Genomic DNA, 21,840 nt, shown 5'->3' with positions numbered 1-21,840 from the left:
GTTTCGATAAGATCTCCTCTCATCCTTCTAAATTCCAGTGTATACAAGCCTAGTCGCTCCAGTCTTTCAACATATGACTGTCCCTGGGACTCAGGCCGGGACTGTCTGCCATGGAGCGCAGGAAGATGAGGGGTGATCTCACCGAGGTGTACCAAATCATAAGCAATAGATCGGGTAGACGCAAAGAGTTTCGCGCACAGAGTAGGGGAATCGAGGACCAGGGGACATTGGTTTAAGGTGAAGGGGAAAAGATTTAATAGGAATCCTAAGGGTCACTTTTTCACACAAAGGGTAGTGGGTGTGTGGAACAAGCTGCCAGAGGAGGTAGTTGAGGCAGGGACTGCCCCAACGTTCATGAAACAGACAGGCACATGGATAGGACAGGTTTGGAGGGATATGGGCCAAACGCGGGTAGGTGGGACTAGTGTAGCTGGGACATGTTGGCCGGTGTGGGCAAGTTGAAGGCCTTGAACTTTTTTTCTCGTTTATTATATTGTTTACGGAGAATTTTGTTTACATATTCTGTTGTGCTGCTGCAAGTAAGAAGTTCGTAGTTCTGTATGGGATGCATGACAATAAAACGCTCTCGACTCTTGTGTAGGAAGGAACTGCAGATGCTGGTTTAAACCGAAGATAGACACAAAATGCTGGAGTCTCAGCGGGACAGGCGGCATATCTGGAGAAGGAGTGGGTGACGATTCGGGTCGAGACCTTCCCTCCAGAGATGCTCCAGAGTTACTCCAGCATTTTGTGTCTGTTTTCACTCGTGGCTCTTTATCCAGGTGCCAATCCAAAAGCCTCCAAAAATGCCCTATCGTATCTGCCTCCACCATCACACTTGGTAGTGCATTCAAGGCACCCGTCGTTCTCTGTGTTTAAAACAAAATCTCCCACACATCTACTTTAAACATTCCCCTCAGACCATAAGTTCTGCTCTCTAATCCTTTATATTTCCACGCTGGAGAAGAAGCTTTTGACTGTTTACCCTATCTAAGCATCTTATAATCTTATATACTTCTATCGGGTCTCCCCTCAGCCATCCATGCTCCAGAGAAAACATTCCAGGTTTATCCAACCTCTCCTAATAGCTAATACCCTCTGATCTTGGCAGCATTCTGCTATACCTCTCCTGCGCTCTTTCCAAAGGTTCCACATTCACGCACAGTTTCTTCCCAGCTGCTATCAGGCAACTGAACTGTCCTCTCACCAATTAACGAGCGGTCCTGACCTCCCATCTACCTCAATGGAGACCTTTGAACTATCTTTTTTATCTTTTAAAATGTTTAACTTTTAACATTTATCTTGCACTAAATGTTGCATCCTTTACCCCGTGTCTGTACACTGTGGACGGCTTGATTATAATTATGTGCAGTTTTAGAATTTTTTTTAAAATTTAGAGATACAGCACAGAAACAGGCCCTTCGGCCCACCAGGTCCGCGCCGCCCAGCGATCCCCGCACATTAACACTATCCTACACCCTAGGGACAATTTTTACATTTGCCCAGCCAATTAACCTACATACCTGTACGTCTTTGGAGTGTGGGAGGAAACCGAAGATCTCGGCGAAAACCCACGCAGGTCACGGGGAGAACGTACAAACTCCGTACAGACAGCACCCGTAGTCAGGATCGAACCTGAGTCTCTGGCGCTGCATTCGCTGTAAGGCGGCAACTCTACCGCTGCGCCACCGTGCCGCCCTAGTCTTTTCTTTAACTGGATAGCACACAGCAAAAGCTTTTTACTGTACCTTAGTACACGTCACAACAATAAACTAAAATAAACAAGATCCTTCCTGCAATGCGGTGTACAGACCTGCATGCAATACGCCAAATGTGGCCTAGACAAAATGTCATAAAGCTACCACATGACGTCTTATTGCACTGACTGATGAAGGCAAGCAGACACTACACCATTACTGCTGAATCGACTGCAGTATTGCTACTTTCAGGGAGTTATGGACAAGATCTTTCTGTACATTAACACTATTACACACACTGAACTTTTTTTCCCATTTATTATATTGTTTACAATGTACAAAGTTTACATATTCTGTAGTGCTGCTACAAGTAAGAATTTCATTGTTCTATCCGGGACAATAAAAAAAACTCTTGACTCTTGATTAAGGTTCCTACCATTAGTTCAGTGTAGTTTATTGCCACGTGTCCCAAGGTACAGTGAAAGGTTGTGTGTTCCCTATCTTTTCATGCATTAAAATACTATGTATTTGGGCGGTCACGGTGGCGGTAGAGTTGCTGCCTTACAGCACTGGAGACCCGGGTTCCATCCACACTACGGGTGCTGTCTGTACGGAGTTTGTACGTTCTCCCCCTGACCTGCGTGGGTTTTCTCCGAGATCTTCGGTTTCCTCCCACACTCCAAAGACGTACAGATTTATAGGTTGATTGGCTTAGTGTATGTGTAAATTGTCCCTGGTGTGTGTAGGGTAGTGTTAATGTGTGGGGATCAGTGGGCCAAACAGCCTGTTTCCACACTGTATCTCTAAACTAAACTGTAGAAACAGAAACTATAGAACATGCTTTAACATGCTTTTGTTTTAATTACAGTGTCGAAACTGTGACTACCAGCAAGAAGCTGATAATAGCTGCATCTACGTCAATAAAATCACACATGAAGTCGAGTAAGTGAAGCTCATCTACTGTGTGCAGGTTTTGGTGTCGTGACTGGTTAGCGGTTATTTATAATTCTTTCTCGCCTTGTGAAGCTCCTGTACTTCACATTAACGCTATCAGTCTGTAAAGGTCGGGAAGTTGGAGAGAGGACGACCATTGGCTGAAAGTAAGTACCTGTTAATAGTGGTAGAAACGGCAGTTTAAAAAGAGCGCCAATAGGGCACTGTTAAATCAGTCTGTAAAGGTCGGGAAGTTGGAGAGAGGACGACCATTGGCTGTAAGTGAGTGGGAATTACAGTGCAATAAGTCAGTCAGAAGAGAATACGTGGATTGGTTGATCATTTAAGTGAGAAGTCTGGTAAATTGGACAATCAGGCAATTTAAATTGGTGATATAAGCAAGACTGTGAGGGAAGTGCCCTGTGAGAAAAGTGCGAGTCTTTGGCGAGGAGGCTGAGGTGAGGAGGGTACAATTGTTTTAAGCCTGAACTGTTTATAGACACAAGGTAATGGCGGAAAAGTTGGTGCAGTGTGTTTCCTGCAGGATGTGGGAAGATAGGGACGTCGCTGGAGCTTCTGGGAGCTACACCTGCAAGAACTGTGTCCAGGTGCAGCTCCTGAATGGACGTGTGGTGGAGTTGGAGAGGCAGTTGAATGACCTCAGGGCCATCCGGGAATGCAAGAGTTTCCTCGACAGGACCGATTGTAAGGCTGTCACGCCAAGGGTCCAGGTCGAGCGAAGGTGGGAGACTGTTTCAGGGGGGAGTGGACGTGGACTACAGGAGACCCCAGTGGCTGTGCCTATTGCAAATAGGTATACCCTCTTGGGAACTGTCGGGGCAGAAGACGTTTCCAGTCTGAGTGGCGGACCTGTTGGCAAGGATACTCGACAGGGGAGACCGAAGTCAGGAAGAGCCGTAGTGGTGGGTGACTCCATCGTCCGAGGGACGGACAGAAGATTCTGTGGCAGCAGGAGGGACTCGAGGATGGTCTGTTGCCTCCCTGGTGTCAGGGTTCAGCACATCACGGACCGGCTTCAGAAAATCCTAGTGAGGGAAGGCGATCAACCTGAAGTCGTTGTGCACGTGGGCACGAATGACGTCGGGCGGAAGAGGAAGGAGGTGCTACAGCGGGAGTTTAGAGAGTTAGGAAAAAGACTGAGAAGTAGGACGTCGAAGGTGGTTATAATAATAATAATAATAATGCATTACATTTATATAGCGCTTTTCATACACTCAAAGACGCTTTACAGGGATTTAAAGAACATAGGGAAGTGAATAAATAGATAAATAAGTGGACGAACAGAGAAAGGAGACAGAAGGTGAGGTGACCTTCAGTGGTTGAAGGCAGTACTGAACAGGTGAGACTTCAGTGATGTTTTGAATGTGGTGAGTGAGGAGGAGTCTCTGACGGTTTGGGGTAGTGAGTTCCATAGGGTGGGAGCAGCGATGGAGAAAGCCCTGTCCCCCCAGGATCTGAGTTTGGTCCGGATGGGGGGGGGATAGGAGATTGGCAGCAGCAGAGCGGAGGGTGCAGGTGGGAGTGTGCCTGTGGAGGAGGTCAGTCAGGTAGGATGGGGCCAGGTTATGGAGGGCTTTGTAGGTCATGAGGAGGATTTTGTACTGGATTCTCTGGGGGATGGGGAGCCAGTGGAGTTTGTAAAGGACGGGGGTGATATGGTCGCGGATCGGGGTGTGGGTGAGTAGACGGGCAGCGGAGTTTTGAATGTATTGAAGTTTACTGATGATTTTTGAGGGTGCGCCATAGAGGAGGCTGTTGCAGTAGTCCAGACGGGAGGTGATGAAGGCGTGGATGAGGGTTTCTGCAGCTGTGGAGGAGAGGGATGGACGGAGACGGGCAATGTTTTTGAGGAGGAAGAAGGCTGTCTTTGTGATGTGTTTGATGTGTTTGTCGAAGGAGAGGGTTTGATCAAAGATGATTCCAAGATTCCGGATGTGAGGAGAGGTGGATACTGGGAGACCATCAATATTGAGGATGAAGTTTTGGGTGGATTTGGTGAGCGTTTTTGGACCAATGATGATGATTTCAGATTTGTTGCAGTTGAGTTTGAGGAAATTTGATTGAAGGTTATCTCTGGACTGCTACCGGTACCTCGTGCTGGTGAGGCCAGGAACAGAGAGATAGAGGGTATGAATTTATGGCTGAGGGGCTGGTGCAGAGAGCAGGGATTTAGATTTCTGGACCACTGGGATCTCTTCTGGGCTAGGGGGTGACTTGTACAAAAGGGACGGGTTACTTTTTTTAATTTATTTTTTTTAATCAAAAAATACTTTATTCAAATAATAAATATAATTCACAAAACATATTTTTAAACAAGCCCATCCGACATTTCCGGAGGTTACATTTGATACCGACATTCACTTAGACATTTACTTACATTTAGACATTTACCCAGTATCCCTTATTTGGAGGGGCATCTCTCTCCACCACACCCTGCCCCCCCATGTCCAGCAGCGGAAGGACCCTAGACTGTGGTCCTCCCCCACAGGGCCTTAGCATTGGCTGCACTGAGCTTCAGTGCGTCCCTCAGCATATTACGGGTTACATCTTAACAGCAGGGGGACAAACATTCTGGCAGGCAGGTTTGCTAGTGCGACACCTGTGGCTTTAAACTAAGTAGTGGGGGGGGAGGGGTTAACAAATTGGGAATATGAAGATGAGGTTAAAGGGAATACAGGAGATATTGCAGAAGACTCTCGGAAGAATGGGAACAGAAGTTCTAGAGGGGAAAAGAGATTAAGGGCAGGGCCATTTGTGACCGATGTGAGAGGGGAGGTAAATACAGAAGTTAAAGTGTTGTACTTAAATGCGCATAGTATAAAAAATAAAGTGGATGAGCTTGAGGCTCAGTTAGTCATGGGCAAGTATGATGTTGTAGGGATCACTGAGACATGGCTACAAGAGGACCAGGGCTGGAAACTGAATATTCAGGGGTACACAACGTATAGAAAAGACAGACAGGTGGGCAGAGGGGGTGGGGTTGCTCTGCTGGTAAGGAATGATATTCATTCCCTTGCAAGGGGTGACATAGAATCAGGAGATGTTGAATCAGTATGGATAGAAATGAAGAATTGTAAGGGTAAAAAGACCCTAATGGGAGTTATCTATAGGCCCCCAAACAGTAGCCTCGACATAGGGTGCAAGTTGAATCAGGAGATAAAATTGGCGTGTCACAAATGTAATGCTACGGTGGTTATGGGAGATTTCAACATGCAGGTAGACTGGGAAAATCAGGTTGGAAATGGACCCCAGGAAAGAGAGTTTGTAGAGTGCCTTCGAGATGGATTCTTAGAACAGCTTGTACTGGAGCCTACCAGGGAGAAGGCAATTCTGGATTTAGTGTTGTGTAATGATCCTGATCTGATAAGGGGACTAGAGGTAAAAGAGCCATTAGGAGGCAGAGATCACATGATAAGTTTACTCTGCAAATGGAAAGGCAGAAGGGAAAATCGGAAGTGTCGGTATTACAGTATAGCAAAGGGGATTACAGAGGCATGAGGCGGGAGCTGGCCAAAATTGACTGGAAGGAGGCCCTAGCAGGGAAGACGGTAGAACAGCAATGGCAGGTATTCCTGGGAATAATGCAGAGGTTGCAGGATCAATTTATCCCAAAGAGGCGGAAAGACTCTAAGGGGAGTAAGAGACACCTGTGGCTGACGAGGGAAGTCAAACAGCATAAAAATTAAGGAGAGGAAGTATAACATAGCAAAGAAGAGTGGGAAGACAGAGGATTGGGACTCTTTTAAAGAGCAACAAAAGTTAACTAAAAAGGCAATAACCCTAACCCTAACCCTAACCCTGGTCTATAATTACCCGTTTTCTCTCTCCCTCCTTTCTTAAAAAGTGGGATAACATTTGCTATCCTCCAATCCACAGGAACTGATCCTGAATCTATAGAACATTGAAAAATGATCTCCAATGCTTCCACTATTTCTAGAGCCACCTCCTTAAGTACCCTGGGATGCAGACCATCAGGCCCTGGGGATTTATCAGCCTTCAGTCCCATCAGTCTACCCAAAACCATTTCCTGCCTAATGTGGATTTCCTTCAGTTCCTCCATCACCCTAGGTTCTCCGGCCCCTAGAACATTTGGGAGATTGTGTGTATCTTCCTCAGTGAAGACAGATCCAAAGTAACGGTTTAACTCGTCTGCCATTTCTTTGTTCCCCATAATAAATTCCCCTGCTTCTGTCTTCAAGGGACCCACATTTGCCTTGACTATTTTTTTCCTCTTCACGTACCTAAAAAAACTTTTGCTATCCTCCTTTATATTATTGGCTAGTTTACCCTCGTACCTCATCTTTTCTCCCCGTATTGCCTTTTTAGTTAACTTTTGTTGCTCTTTAAAAGAGTCCCAATCCTCTGTCTTCCCACTCTTCTTTGCTATGTTATACTTCCTCTCCTTAATTTTTATGCTGTCCCTGACTTCCCTTGTCAGCCACAGGTGTCTCTTACTCCCCTTAGAGTCTTTCCGCCTCTTTGGAATAAATTGATCCTGCAACCTCTGCATTATTCCCAGGAATACCTGCCATTGCTGTTCTACCGTCTTCCCTGCTAGGGCCTCCTTCCAGTCAATTTTGGCCAGCTCCTGCCTCATGCCTCTGTAATCGCCTTTGCTATAAAAGACGAAATTGCTGAGCATTTGGATAGCAGTAACAGGATAATTCCGAGTCAGCATGGATTTACGAAGGGGAAATCATGCTTGACAAATCTACTGGAATTTTTTGAGGATGTAACTAGGAAAATTGACAGGGGAGAGTCAGTGGATGTGGTGTACCTCAACTTTCGGAAAGCCTTCGACAAGATCCCACATAGGAGATTAGTGGGCAAAATTAGAGCACATGGTATTGGGGGTAAGGTACTGACATGGATAGAAAATTGGTTGACAGACAGAAAGCAAAGAGTGGGGATAAATGGGTCCCTTTCGGAATGGCAGGCAGTGACCAGTGGGGTACCGCAAGGTTCGGTGCTGGGACCCCAGTTATTTACGATATACATTAATGACTTAGATGAAGATTAAAAGTACCATTAGCAAATTTGCAGATGATACTAAGCTGGGGGGTAGTGTGAATTGTGAGGAAGATGCAATAGGGCTGCAGGGTGACTTGGACAGTTTGTGTGAGTGGGCGGATACATGGCAGATGCAGTTTAATGTAGATAAGTGTGAGGTTATTCACTTTGGAAGTAAGAATAGAAAGGCAGATTATTATCTGAATGGTGTCAAGTTAGGAAGAGGGGATGTTCAACGAGATCTGGGTGTCCTAGTGCATCAGTCACTGAAAGGAAGCATGCAGGTACAGCAGGCAGTGAAGAAAGCCAATGGAATGTTGGCCTTCGTAACAAGAGGAGTTGAGTATAGGAGCAAAGAGGTCCTTCTACAGTTGTACCGGGTCCTGGTGAGACCGCACCTGGAGTACTGTGTGCAGTTTTGGTCTCCAAATTTGAGGAAGGATATTCTTGCTATTGAGGGCGTGCAGCGTAGGTTCACTAGGTTGATTCCCGGAATGGCGGGACTGTCGTATGCTGAAAGGCTGGAGCAATTAGGCTTGTATACACTGGAATTTAGACGGATGAGGGGGGATCTTATTGAAACATATAAGATAATTAGGGGATTGGACACATTAGAGGCAGGAAACATGTTCCCAATGTTGGGGGCATTTTGTGAAATAAATACCTTCGATTTGTACCAGCATCTGCAGTTATTTTCTTACACAAAGAAAATTGAGAGTTGGTTCTGTGACTGGGCATTTCTGGAAAATGTTTTTGCCACCTCCAAAGGGATCCCACGAGTCACATCTTCCCATCTCCACCCCTTTCTGCCTTCCGCAGAGACCGTTCCCTCCCCCAGTGGGTTAAGTAGGACTCCGCTCACTGCCTTGTGCGTAAGGCTCAGGAGAGCCAAAGGCAATGGAGCTGGAGTCCCCTGGGCCCCGAGGGGTCGGCTGATCCCTTGTGCGTCCGCCTTCCGGCAACTCCTGCAACCCAGTAGCCCCAGACGTAGCAGCCACGTTCCTCTGGAATCAGCCTAGCAGGTCGAGAGGGGAATGCAGATGCTGGAATTGTATTCCCATTTACCTGCCCAGGCTCAGCGGCCAAATCAAATGGAGAGGCCACTTCATCCTTGCTGGGCACAGTGAGATGTGACCACAGATGAGAAAATCCCCCTCTCCATCATCTGCCGCACATGGACAGTGGGTGCAGTGTTGGGTTTTGCCACAAGAGGGCCACTGAGAGCTACACTAAGATGCAAGCCTTGGTGGCATTACACTGATAGATCCTCTAGACTGATCCTCTAGACTTTACATTGATTGTTGTTTCTGTGTTCGCCATGCCTTATATCTTGACAGCAGATATAAGGCATGGCGAACACAGAAACAACAATCAATGTAAAGTTTGGTTAGCGGCAACTAAACCATCCTCGCCACAACTAGTCAGCAGTGCTGAACTACTATCTATCTCATTGAAGACCCTCGGACTATCTTTGATCGGGCTTTACTGGACTTTATATTGCTCTAAACGTTAATCACGTTATTCCCTTTATCATAAATCTGTACACTAGGTGGAGCGATTGTAATTATGTATTGTCTTTCCGCTGACTGGTTAGAACGCAACAAAAGCTTTTCACTGTACCTCGGTACACGTGACAATAAACTGAACTCAACTTTGTCAGACACAAATGCTGGAGTAACTCAGCAGGTCTGGCAGCATCTAGGGAGAACGTGGATAGGTGACATTCCGGGTCCTTCTACAAACTGAAGACAAAATTGTTGTTCAGTCCAGCCCACTCTGCATTATTTTCGTTGAAGTGTTGATTTATTCAAGAGAGTTAGATTTAGCTCTTAGGACTAACGGAATCAAGGGCTATGCAGAGAAAGCAGGAACGGGCACTGATTCTGGATAATCAGCCATGATCATATTGAATGGCCTACTCCAGCACCTATTTTCTATGTTTCTATTAATGGAGGCACGGTGGCGCAGCGGTAGAGTTGCTGCCTTACAGTGAATGCAGCGCCGGAGACCCGGGTTCGATCCCGACTACGGGTGCTGTCTGTACGGAGTTTGTACGTTCTCCCCGTGACCTGCGTGGGTTTTCTCCGAGATCTTCGGTTTCCTCCCACACTCCAAAGATGTGCAGGTTCGTAGGTTAATTGGCTTGGTAAAATGTAAAAATTGTCCCTAGTGTGTGTAAGATAGTGTTAGTGTGTGGGGATCGCTGGTCGGCGCGGACCGAAAGGGCCTGCTTCCACGCTGTATCTCTAAAGTAAACTAATATTTTGGTTCCTTCAAACAGTGAGCTGACGCAGATCATCGCGGACGTGGCTCAGGACCCGACGCTGCCCCGGACAGAGGACCATCCCTGCCCCAAGTACGTGGGACCATGGCGTTACTGAGCAGCCGCTCAGATCTGCATCCTGTGACAGTGAGAGAAGGGTTAACGTTTCCCCACCTGCACCTAACGGAGATCTTATCATCTGTCAATTGGCTGCGATGCAGTGCTTCTCATTTCCTGCAGTGAATCTGAAGCAGATTGTTGTAATGATAGAAAGAGATACAGTTAAATGTGACAATAAACTGCAGATGCTGGTTTAAACACAAGATACACACAAAGTGCTGGAGTAACTCAGCGGGACAGGCAGCATCTCTGGAGAGATGGAATGGGTGACATTTTGGGTCGAGACATATCTTCAGACTTCCGTCTAACAATGTCCCAGCTACCCTAGTCCCACTTGCCTGCGCTTGGTCCATGACCCTCCAAACCTGTCCTATCCAACTGTTTCTTAAATGTTGGGATAGTCCCAGCCTCGACTACCTCGACGGAAGTCTGAATAAGGGTCTCGACCCGCAGCGTCACCCATTCCTTCCCTCCAGAGATACTGCCTGTCCCGCTGAGTTACTCCAGCATTTTGTGTCTTATCAGAGGTTAAATGCCGATTGAGCAGTTAGCATTGCACCTCAGAGAGGATTTTCAAGGATGTTGCCAGGACATGAGGCCGTGAGCTATGGGAAGAGGTTGGCCAGGCTAGGACTCTATTGTTTGGAGCACAGGAAGCTGAGATGTGATCTTACGGAGGTGTACAAGATCGTGAGGGGATTAGATAGGCCGGGTGCATAGAATGCTTTACCCAGAGTGGTGGAATCAAGAACCAGAATACATAGGTTTCAGGTGAGAGGAAAGATTTAATGGCAATCTGAGGGGCAACTTTTCCACACAAGGGGTGGTGGGTGTATGGAACGAGCTCCCAGAAGAAGTCGTTGAGGCAGATACAATAACAATATTTAAAAGACACCAAAGGTAGACACAAAATGCTGGAGTAACTCAGCGGGTCAGGCAGCATCTCTGAATGGGTGACGTTTTGGGTCACCGAAATGTCACCCATTCCTTCTCTCCAGAGATGCTGCCTGACCCGCTGAGTTACTCCAGCATTTTGTGTCTACCTTCGGTTTTAACCAGCATCTGCAGTTTTTTTTTCCTATTTAAAAGACACCGACAGGTACATGGATAGGAAAGGTTTAGAGGGATGTAGAGCGTACGTGGGCAGGTGGGACTGGCTCAGATGGAGTATCTTGGTCAGTATGGGCAAGTTGGGCCGAAAGGCCTGTGTCTGTTGGGCCTATGGGGAGAAGGCAGGAACGGGGTACTGATTGAGAATGATCAGCCATGGGTGTCTTAGTGCATCAGTCACTGAAAGGAAGCATGCAGGTACAGCAGGCAGTGAAGAAAGCCAATGGAATGTTGGCCTTCATAACAAGAGGAGTTGAGTATAGGAGCAAAGAGGTCCTTCTGCAGTTGTACAGGGCCCTAGTGAGACCGCACCTGGAGTACTGTGTGCAGTTTTGGTCTCCAAATTTGAGGAAGGATATTCTTGCTATTGAGGGCGTGCAACGTAGGTTCACTAGGTTAATTCCCGGAATGGTGGGACTATCATATGTTGAAAGACTGGAGCGACTAGGCTCGTATACACTGGAATTTAGAAGGATGAGAGGAGATCTTATCGAAACGTATAAGATTATTAAGAGGATGGACACGTTAGAGGCAGGAAACATGTTCCCAACGTTAGGGGGAGTCCAGAACAAGGGGCCACAGTTTAATAATAAGGGGTAGGCCATTTAGAACTGAGATGAGGAAAAACGTTTTCAGTCAGAAAGTTGTGAATCTGGAATTCTCTGCCTCAGAAGGCAGTGAAGGCCAATTCTCTGAATGCATTCACGAGAGAACTAGATAGAGCTCTTAAGGATAGCGGAGTCGGGGGGTATGGGGAGAAGGCAGGAACGGGGTACTGATTGAGAATGATCAGCCATGATCACATTGAATGGGGGTGCTGGCTCGAAGGGCCGAATGGCCTCCTCCTGCACCTATTGTCTATCACAGTGAATGGTGGTGCTGGCTCGAAGGGCCGAATGGCCTCCTCCTGCACCTATTGTCTATCACAGTGAATGGTGGTGCTGGCTCGAAGGGCCGAATGGCCTCCTCCTGCACCTATTGTCTATCACAGTGAATGGTGGTGCTGGCTCGAAGTGCCGAATGGCCTCCTCCTGCACCTATTGTCTGTGCTGTATGATGTTTCGGGTTGGGATCTCCCCTCTCGCCCTAAAACTATGCCCTCTAGTTTTAGAATCCTCTATCCTAGGAGAAAGACTGGGCATCCACTTAATCCATGCCCTACATGACCTTATGCACCTCAATAAGGTCACCTTAAACTTATGTCCTCTGGTCATAGATTCCCCTACCCTGGGAGTAAGAGACTCTGTGCATCCTCCCGATCAATCCTCTCATGATTGTATACACTCCTCATCCTCCTGCACCTATTGTCTATTGTCTAAAGTGCTCGGCTGCCCTCAGCCTTCTATGGTCCAAAGAAAAAAGATCCAGCCTCCCCCTGTAACTCGCGCCCACAACACGCCCTGGCAACATGGCGGTGTGCTGTTTCTGCACTCTCTCCAGCGTTTCCACAGCGTCCAGTCACTTTGCTCGTCAACGAGGTCTGATTTGTTTTGTTAATTTCTACAGGTGTGGACACAAAGAGGCCGTGTTTTTCCAGTCCCACAGCGCTAGAGCTGAGGTAAGGCGAGTTATTCACACAGCTGCTGTGGTACACATTCACACACCTCACACACACACACACACCTCACACACACACCATTCATTATACACGTGACCTCCTTAACAAGAATTTATTCCCACTGCTTGTCATGAAGCAGTTTATCCGCATTAAAAATGCCCACTGACTTGGCCTCCACAGCCACCTGTGGCAATGAATTCCACAGATTCACCACCCTCTGGCTAAAGAAATTCCTCCTCGACTCCTTTCTAAAGGTACGTCCTTTTATTCTGAGGCTGTGCCCTCTGGTCCTAGACTCTCCCACTGGTGGAAACATCCTCTCCACATCCACTCTATCCAAGCCTTTCACTAATCTGTGGATTTCAATGAGGTCCCCCCCCCCCCCCCCTCATTCTTCAAAAGGAGAAGGAAGTCTTAAGAAGGGCCGGATCCCAACCTGAAACGTCACCTATCCATGTTCTCCAGAGATGCTGCCTGACCCGCTGAGTTACTCCAGCACTCTGTGAAACGTCACCTATCCATGTTCTCCAGAGATGCCGCCTGACCCGCTGAGTTACTCCAGCACTCTGTGAAACGTCACCTATCCATGTTCTCCACAGATGCCGCCTGACCCGCTGAGTTACTCCAGCACTCTGTGAAACGTCACCTATCCATGTTCTCCACAGATGCTGCCTGACCCGCTGAGTTACTCCAGCAAATGGCATCTTTTTGTATAAAGCAGTTAATGCCAATTTAGTTTTAGTATTAGAGATCCAACACGGAAACAGGCCCTTCGGCCCACCGGGTCCATGCCGACCAACGATCGCCCATTCGCATAAATTCAATGCTAGCCCATTTTCTCGTCGACTCCGTAACTCGGCTGAGTTACTCCGGCTTTTTGTGTCTGTCGTCCTTGCATCTTATCCCTTCCTTCCCGGCCTGTGGTTCTGTTGCTCAGGCTATAATGATTGATGTGTGATGGTTACCTTTCACTGTCCGTCCCAGCGATCCTCGTGCACTGCTCCCATCCTGCACACCAGGGACAGTTTGCAGTGAGTCCTGAACCCAGCCATTTCTCCACTGCAGGATGCAATGCGGCTGTACTATGTGTGCACGGCCCCACACTGTGGGCATCGCTGGACGGAGTAAGGGCACCCTACTGACCCATGCTGCCCGCTCTCCCTCGCCCGCAAGGTGCCAGCCGCGTCCTGCACTGCCCGCGATGGTCTCCACCCGCTCACTTCAAAGATAACGTGGAAGTGACGGCAGAAATAAATGGTGCGGTAAAACGTCTTTATTTTTTTAAAGCTCTGTTACTAGTCTGTTTTCTAATTTTATAAATGAAATAAAGTCTTGAAGTGGTGGAGTGACGTATTGTAATCATTTTATCCGCTCTCCGTGAGATTCGTTTCACCACAGGTGGTGTCTGTTTGGATCTGTGCTTTCTCCGCCTAAACTCTTGTACACCATCATCGATATGCTTCGTCCAACTTGACCATCGACAGTGGCGCAGCGGGTAGAACCGCTGCCTTACAGTGCCAGAGATAGTCACAGAGTCATACGGTGCGGAAACAATAGACAATAGGTGCAGGATTAGGCCATTCGGCCCTTCGAGCCAGCACTGCCATTCTCTGGGATCATGACTGATCATCCACAATCAGTACCCCGTTCCTGCCTTCTCCCCATATCCCTTGACTCCGCTATCTTTAAGAGCTCTACCTAACTCTCCCTTGAAAGCATCCAGAGAATTGGCCTCTACTGCCTTCTGTGGCAGAGAATTCCACAGATTCACAACTCTCTGAGTGAAAAAGTTTTTCCTCATCTCCGTTCTAAATGGCCGACCCCTTATTCTTAAACAGCCCTTCGGTCTGACTTGCCCACACCGACCAACATGTTCCATCTAGTCCCACCTGCTTGCGTTGGCCCATATCCCTCTAAACCTGACCTATCCATGTACCTGTCCAAATGTTTCCTAAATGTTGTGATAGTACCTGCCTCAAATACCTCCTCCAGCAGCTCGTTCCATACACCCACCCACCACCCTTTGTGTGAAAAAGTTACCTTTCAGGTTCCTATTAAATCTTTCCCCCCTTACCTTAAACCTATGTCCTCTGGTTCTCGATTCCCCTACTCTGCACAAGAGACTCTGTGCATCTACCCAGTCTATTCCTCTCATGATTTTGTACACCTCCACAAGGTGGCCCCTCACCCTCCTATGCTCCAAGGACTAGAATCCTGGCCTGCTCAACCTGTCCCTATAAATACGGGTTCAATCTTGACGTCGGATGCTGTCTGTGTGGTGTTTGCACGTTCTCCTCGTGAGCTCGTGGGTTTCCTCTGGGTGCTCCGGTTTCCTCCCACATCCCAAAGACGTTCAGGTTTGTCGGCTAATTGGCTTCTGTAAATTGTCCCCAGTGTGCAGGATGGTGCTAGTGTTGCTGATCGGCAAGGAAGCTGTACTTCCCACATCCCACAGAAGCTGGAGTAACTTAGCGGGACAGGCAGCGTTTTGTGTGGATCTTTGGTTGTAACCAGCATCTGTAGTTCCACATCCCATAGACGTGCAGGTTCCCCCAGGCGTGTCTGTGTTTTGCTCACGTTTCCAGAATCTGCAGTTCCTTATCGACAAAAGATAACTTTGTCTTTAATCATTTTTTTTTACACTGTGTGTCGGAGAGGCTGGTAAAGTGGGGATAACAGAACACGGGTGATCGATGGTCGGCATGGACTCGGTGGGCTGAAGGGCCTGTTTCCATGCTGTACCCCAAACATTAAAAACTTCTGTACTCTTGCATCCTACCTTCTGTGTAAAGCTACCTTTGGGGAAACCACTGGGTTCGAGCATTCCTCTCTCTGCCCACGCCAATGGCTGTGCCTTCAGCAGCTTTGGATCGAACCCGGGCCTCTGGCGCTGTAAGGCAACACCTCTACCACTGTGCCGCCCTGTCTCTGATCTTTCAGATTCCCACTTGCTAAATGGACAGACAGTGCTGGGATCTAACCTGTAGCAGGGAACTGCAGATGCTGGAGTAACTCAGCGGGACAGGCAGCATCTCTGGAGTGAGGGAATGGGTGACGTTTCGGGTCGAGACCCTTCTTCAGACTGATCATTCTCTCAACCTGAAATGTCACCTGTTCCTTCTCTCCCGAGATGCTGCCTGTCCCGCTGAGTTACTCCAGCACTTTGTGTCTATCTGATCTGACCTGTCCAGCTATCTCGTCACTCCCAGCAGTCGCACTTATCTTGTCATGATGGGTGAAATCTGACCATCCATTATTTACGTAAAGTGCTCTTCAAAACAAACTAATGGTTCGGGTATGAATTGCAAATGTGTTCTGATGGATTTGGATGTCAGTTCAGTGCTTCCTTGCTCCTGTACTCTGTGTTTGCATCTCATTTGTGTCCTGCCCAGCTGTGTTGTCAAACTTACTGGAGGCACCGGATGCTGAAAGCCTGAGTAAACAAAAAAACAAAGTGCTGGAGGAACTCAGCGGGTCAGGCAGCATCTGCGGAAGGAAACAAGACAGTCGATGTTTCAAAGAAGACAGACACAAAGCGCTGGAGTAACTCAGCGGGTCAGGCAGTATCTCTGGAGAGAAGGAATGGGTGACGTTTGCGGGTCGAGACCCTTCTTCAGACTGAGTGTCAGGGGAGAGGGAGACACAGAGATAAAGAAGGGCAAGGTGTGGAAACGAGGCATCAAAAGAGATGCAGCTCAAGGAAAATGTAGGATAGATCTTTGTTAACTGGGAGAAGGTGACAACGAAGCAAACATAAAATGTAATCAGGACAGTCGGTGGGAGAACTAGGAAGGGAGAGGGGGGTGTAAGCTGCCCAAACGAAAAAAATTCAAGTCGTACTGCTGCAGACTGATAGTGTTGGAGCTGGTAAAGAGGTGAGGGGAACCGGTGGGGCAAGAACCAGCAAGTGCCAGGTGGATTCAGATGTGGAGGTTTATTTTGTTAAGAGGTACAGCAGGGAAACAGGCCCTTCGGCCCACTGAGTCCACGCTGACCTAACGATCACCTGTTGATGCTTGTTGTATGTATTTGCCACTTTCAGTTGTCAGTGCACATGGCAATGAAACACTCTCGAGGGAACATACAAACTCCACAGAGTGCACCCGTGGTCAGGATGGAACCCGGGTCTCTGGCACTGAGAGGTAGCAACTCTACCGCTGCACCACCATGTTTTGCTGACGTTTGAACCACCTGCAGTTCCTTGCGATGACGAAAGCTACCTCTTCGTCTTTGATTTTTTTTTACACACATTTTCCCCTTTTATTTAACTTTCGTGTCAGAGTATGGTGTGGACACAGGCCCTTCGGCCCACTGAGTCCATGCTGACCCACGATCACCCTGTTCGCTGGTTCTATCCCACACACACTAGGGACAAGTTACAGAAATTAATTAACCTACAAACCCGTCACGTCTTTGGAATGAGGGAGGAAACCAGGGCACCCCAGGCGGTCCCGGGGGGAGCGTGCAAACTCCGTACAGACAGCACCCGCAGTCAGGATGGAACCCGGGTCTCTGGCGCTGTGATAGTTTTCTTACAGGTAGCGTGGGAAGAGTATCCTGCTGATCCTGTCGTGGATTGAGGCGTGGTGTTTGCGTAGGAACTTGCACGCGGTGGGACTCCTGGGGTGGAGGTCTCGGATGTGGAGGAAGTATGCATCCCCTTGATCGGACGTGAATCCACAATCTTCACAGACAAAGACCTTGCATCTGCGCTCCCGGTACGCGTAGTTCTGGTGCACGTCGTGGACCTTCTTCAGGTGGGACTCCAGTGAGCACCGCTGTGTGAATGCCTTGTCGCACAGGTCACACTTGTAGGGCCGAATGCCTGTTCAAACAAACAGGGAGGCAAAGAGTATAAGAAGATAACTGCAGATGCTGGTACAAATCGAAAGTATTTATTCACAAAGTGCTGGAGTAACTCAGCGGGTCAGGCAGCATCTCGGGACAGAAGGAATGGGTGACGTTTCGGGTCGAGACCCTTCTTCAGACTGATGTCGGGGGGGCGGGACAAAGGAAGGATATAGGTGGAGACAGGAAGATAGAGGGAGATCTGGGAAGGAGGAGGGGAAGGGAGGGACAGAGGAACTATCTAAAGTTGGAGAAGTCGATGTTCATACCACTGGGCTGCAAGCTGCCCAGGCGAAATATGAGGTGCTGTTCCTCCAATTTCCAGTGGGCCTCACTATGGCACTGGAGGAGGCCCATGACAGAAAGGTCAGACTGGGAATGGGAGGGGGAGTTGAAGTGCTCAGCCACCGGGAGATCAGTTTGGTTAATGCGGACCGAGCGCAGGTGTTCAGCGAAGCGATCGCCGAGCCTGCGCTTGGTTTCGCCGATGTAAATAAGTTGACATCTAGAGCAGCGGATGCAATAGATGGGGTTGGAGGAGGTGCAGGTGAACCTTTGTCTCGTCTGGAAAGACTGTTTGGGTCCTTGGATGGAGTTGAGGGGGGAGGTAAAGGGACAGGTGTTGCATCTCGTGCGGTTGCAGGGGAAAGTGCCCGGGGATGGGGTGGTTTGGGTAGGAAGGGACGAGTGGACCAGGGAGTTACGGAGGCAAAGAGCCCGTCTGAATCGTGTGGCAGGTTCATAAGTTCCTAAGTTTAGTTTAGAGATACAGCTGGGAAACATGTACACACGCGCACACATAGTCACACACACACACACATATGCACACACACACATATGCACACACACACACACATATGCACACACACACACACATATGCACACACACACAAAATTAAAATAGACCCTTGAAATATAATAAATGAATTCTTCAAAAATTAAGACAACATTTTTAAATTCCCTGTATTTCAAAATATTCATTTTAAGAATTTACAATCTGAATTACAATACAAATAACAATTCCAAAACATAAAATTAGTTTAAACAGCTATATAAATCACTGGACAGCAATTTCTTGTCATGTGTTTAGTTTAGTTTAGACACAGCACAGAAACAGGCCCTTTGGCCCACCGAGTCCGCGCCGACCAGCGATCCCCGCACACTAACACTATCCCACATTAGAGGCAATTTTACACTTATACCAAGCCAATTGACCTACAAACATGCACGCCTTTGGAATGTGGGAGGAAACTGAAGATCATGGAGAAAATCCACACAAGTCACGGGGAGAACGTACAAACTCCGTACAGACAGCGCCCGTAGTCAGGATTGAACCCGGGTCTCTGGTGCTGTGAGGCAGCAATTCTACCGCTATGCCACCGTGCCGACCAGTTCTTGGAGTAGAATTAGGCCATTCAGCCCATCAAGTCAACTCCACCATTCAATGGTCTATCTTTCCCTCTCAACCCCATTCCCCTGCCTTCTCCCCATAACCCCTGACACCCGTACTGATCAAGAAGAAGGGTCTCGACCCGAAACGTCACCCATTCCTTCTCTCCCGAGATGCTGCCTGACCCACTGAATTACTCCAGCATTTTGTGAATAAATACCTTCGATTTGTACCAGCATCTGCAGTTATTTTCTTATAAGAATCTATCAATCTGCACCTTTCAAATACCCAATGACTTGGCCTCCACAGCCGTCTGAATGAATTCCACAGATTCACCACCCTCATCATCTCATTTCTAAAGGTACATCCTTTAATTGTGAGGCTGTGCCCTCTAGTCCTATACTCTCCCACTAGTGGAAACATCCTCTCCACATCCACTATCCAGGCCTTTCACTTCGATACGTTTCAATGAGGTTCCCACCCCCCCAATCCTTCTAAACCCCAGCGAGTACAGGCCCAGAGCTGACAAACGCTCATCTTATGTTAACAATCATTTCCGGGATCATTCTTGTAGTCTGCTGAAGGGTCTCGAACCAAAACGTCACCCATTCCTTCTCTCCCGAGATGCTGCCTGACCCGCTGAGTTACTCCAGCATTTTGTGTCTGTCTTCGATTTAAACCAGCATCTGCAGTTCTTTCCTACACATCAATCTTGTAAACCTCCTCTGGACCCTCTCCAACACCAGCACATCCTTCCCCAGATACGGGGTCCATGACTGCTCACAATACCCCAAATGCGGTCTGACCAGTGCCTTATAGAGCCTCAGCATTGTATCCCTGTTATTCACAAAATGCTGGAGTAACTCAGCAGGTCAGGCAGAATCTCGGAGAGAGGAATGGGTGACGTTTCGGTCGAGACCTTCTTCAGACTGATGTCAGGGGGTGGACAGGAAGGGAGTAGTTGAGTAGAAGTTGAGTGAGTAGGAGAGGGGAAAGGAGGGACAGAGAACTCAAAGTTCTTGTATTCTAACCCTCTAGAAATAAATGGTAACATAAATGCCTCTTGTGCCTCCATTCTTATTGAGCGCTTTGTTGCGCTTGAAGGCACTGCATAAGTGCTGGTAGTTGTAAGAGGGAGTGGCCCTTCACTGGATGGACTACTAGCCAGTGTCCTACCTGTGTGTGTACGCATGTGCCTCTTCAGGTCGAAGGTGTCATTGAAACCTTTCTCACAGAAGCGGCAGACGTGCCTCTTCACCGCACTGTGGGACTTCAGGTGACGGGTCAGCATGCGTTGTAACGAGAAGACCTTCCAGCAGTAGAGGCAGACAAAGTGGCCCTCGGCATCGGACGACTTCACCTTGCAGGAAGAATTTAACAATCAGAAGAGACAATCTTCCACGAAGGATGTACAACGTGGGGCGGCACGGTGGCGCAGCAGGTAGAGCTGCTGCCTTAGCGCATCACAAAGACCCGGGTTCGATCCTGACTACGGGCGCTGTCTGTACGGAGTTTGCACGTTCTCCCCGTGACTGTGTGGGTTTTCTCCGGTTTCCTCCCACATTCCAAAGACGTGCGGGTTTGTAGGTTAATTGGCCTGTGGATTGTTCCTGGTGTGTTGGGTAGAACTAGTGAACGGGTATGGACTTCTTGGGCCGAAGGGCCTGTTTCCACACTGTGTGCCTAAAGTCTAAACTACCTCCTCTGGCAACTTGTTCCATATACCTACTGATTGAGAATGATCAGCCATGATCACATTGAATGGCGGTGCTGGCTCGAAGGGCCGAATGGCCTCCTCCTGCACCTATTGTCTGTTGTCTATCACCATTTGTGTAAAAATGTGGTCAGGTTGCTATTAAATCTTAGTCGTTAAAAAACTGCAGATGCTGGTTTAAATCAAAGGTAGACACAAAATGCTGGAGTAACTCAGCGGGTCAGGCAGCATCTCTGGAGAGAAGGAGGAGGTGACGTTTCGGGTCGAGACCCAAAGGGCCACCCATTCCTTCTCTCCCGAGATGTTGCCTGACCCGCTGAGTTACTCCAGCATTTTGTGTCGACCTGCTATTAAATCTTTCCCCCTCACACTATGGTTTCCCACTCGCTTCCCCTCTCCCTTGGTTTTCATTAAGGGGCAGTCCCCTTAAAACATGACCCCATCTCGAGGAGATAATTTAACTTGGCTTCAGGCTTGGCACGGACATGGTGGGCTGAAGGGCCTGTTCCTGTATAAAACACAAAGTGCTGGAGAAAATCATTGAGTTAGCCAGCATCTCTGAAGGACATGGATTGCTGGGATTTCGGGTTGGGAACCTCCCTGAGCCAAACTCATCCAACCTCATCTACTGTATCCGTTGTTCAAGATGTGGACTCTTATACATCGGCGAGACTAAACGTAGACTGGACAATCGTTTCGCGGAACACCTTCGCTCAGCCCACCTGGGCCTACCTGATTTCCCAGTTACCCAACACTTTAATTCTCCTTCCCATTCCCACATTGACCTTTCTGTCCCAGGTCTCCTCCATTGTCAGAGTGAGACCAAACGCAAATTGGAGGAACAGCACCTCATATTTCGCTTGGGAAGCTTACAGCCCAGTGGTATGAACATTGATTTCTCTCACTTCAGGTAGCCCCAGCATTCCCTCTCTCTCCATCCCTCCCCCACCCAAGTCACACCAGCTTCTCGTTCTCACCCAACACACAGCTAACAATAGCCTGTTTCCTTTATCATTGTTACCTTATTGCATTTCTTTCATTCATTGTTCTTTATCTCTCTACATTACCGTCTATATCGCTCCTTTCACTTATCCCTAACCAGCCTGAAGAAGGGTCTCCACCCGAAACATTACCCCATTCCTTCTCTCCAGAGATGCTGCCTGTCCCGCTGAGTTA

General features: G+C 48.1%; 2 protein-coding genes across 2 annotated transcripts in view; one reads left to right on the top strand and one right to left on the bottom strand.

Moving 5' to 3' along the window:
• polr2i (RNA polymerase II subunit I) overlaps positions 1-14,055 on the top strand; it is a 14,764-nt gene extending 709 nt beyond the window's left edge. Inside the window, exons 2-5 of the mRNA XM_078430945.1 lie at positions 2,566-2,639; positions 9,943-10,017; positions 12,661-12,712; positions 13,778-14,055. Coding sequence (XP_078287071.1) covers positions 2,566-2,639; positions 9,943-10,017; positions 12,661-12,712; positions 13,778-13,840 — 264 coding nt within the window. The 3' untranslated portion in view covers positions 13,841-14,055. The remainder of the gene's footprint in view (positions 1-2,565; positions 2,640-9,942; positions 10,018-12,660; positions 12,713-13,777) is intronic.
• Positions 14,056-17,244: 3,189 nt separating this feature from the next.
• On the bottom strand, positions 17,245-20,304 carry LOC144611711 (putative transcription factor Ovo-like 1). The gene is made up of 2 exons (XM_078430943.1): positions 20,127-20,304; positions 17,245-17,537 (listed from the first exon to the last, which is right to left on the bottom strand). The coding sequence occupies exons 1-2, from the start codon at positions 20,239-20,241 to the stop codon at positions 17,245-17,247; spliced, it is 408 nt and encodes a 135-aa protein (XP_078287069.1). The 5' UTR covers positions 20,242-20,304.
• Positions 20,305-21,840: the final 1,536 nt, after the last annotated feature.

This window comes from Rhinoraja longicauda, chromosome 41 (assembly GCF_053455715.1).
Source record: "Rhinoraja longicauda isolate Sanriku21f chromosome 41, sRhiLon1.1, whole genome shotgun sequence".
Taxonomy (NCBI): domain Eukaryota; kingdom Metazoa; phylum Chordata; class Chondrichthyes; order Rajiformes; family Arhynchobatidae; genus Rhinoraja; species Rhinoraja longicauda.
The sequence above is the reverse complement of the archived record's forward strand: the minus strand, read 5'-3'. Positions and strand labels throughout refer to the sequence as shown.

Bases quoted from the DNA above. Each gene is read 5' to 3' on its own strand.
- LOC144611711 (XM_078430943.1), bottom strand. From the start codon at position 20,241: ATGCTGACCCGTCACCTGAAGTCCCACAGTGCGGTGAAGAGGCACGTC. The intron at 17,538-20,126 runs GTAGGACACTGG...TTGTTTGAACAG, and splicing joins GCACATGCGTACACACACAG to GCATTCGGCCCTACAAGTGT.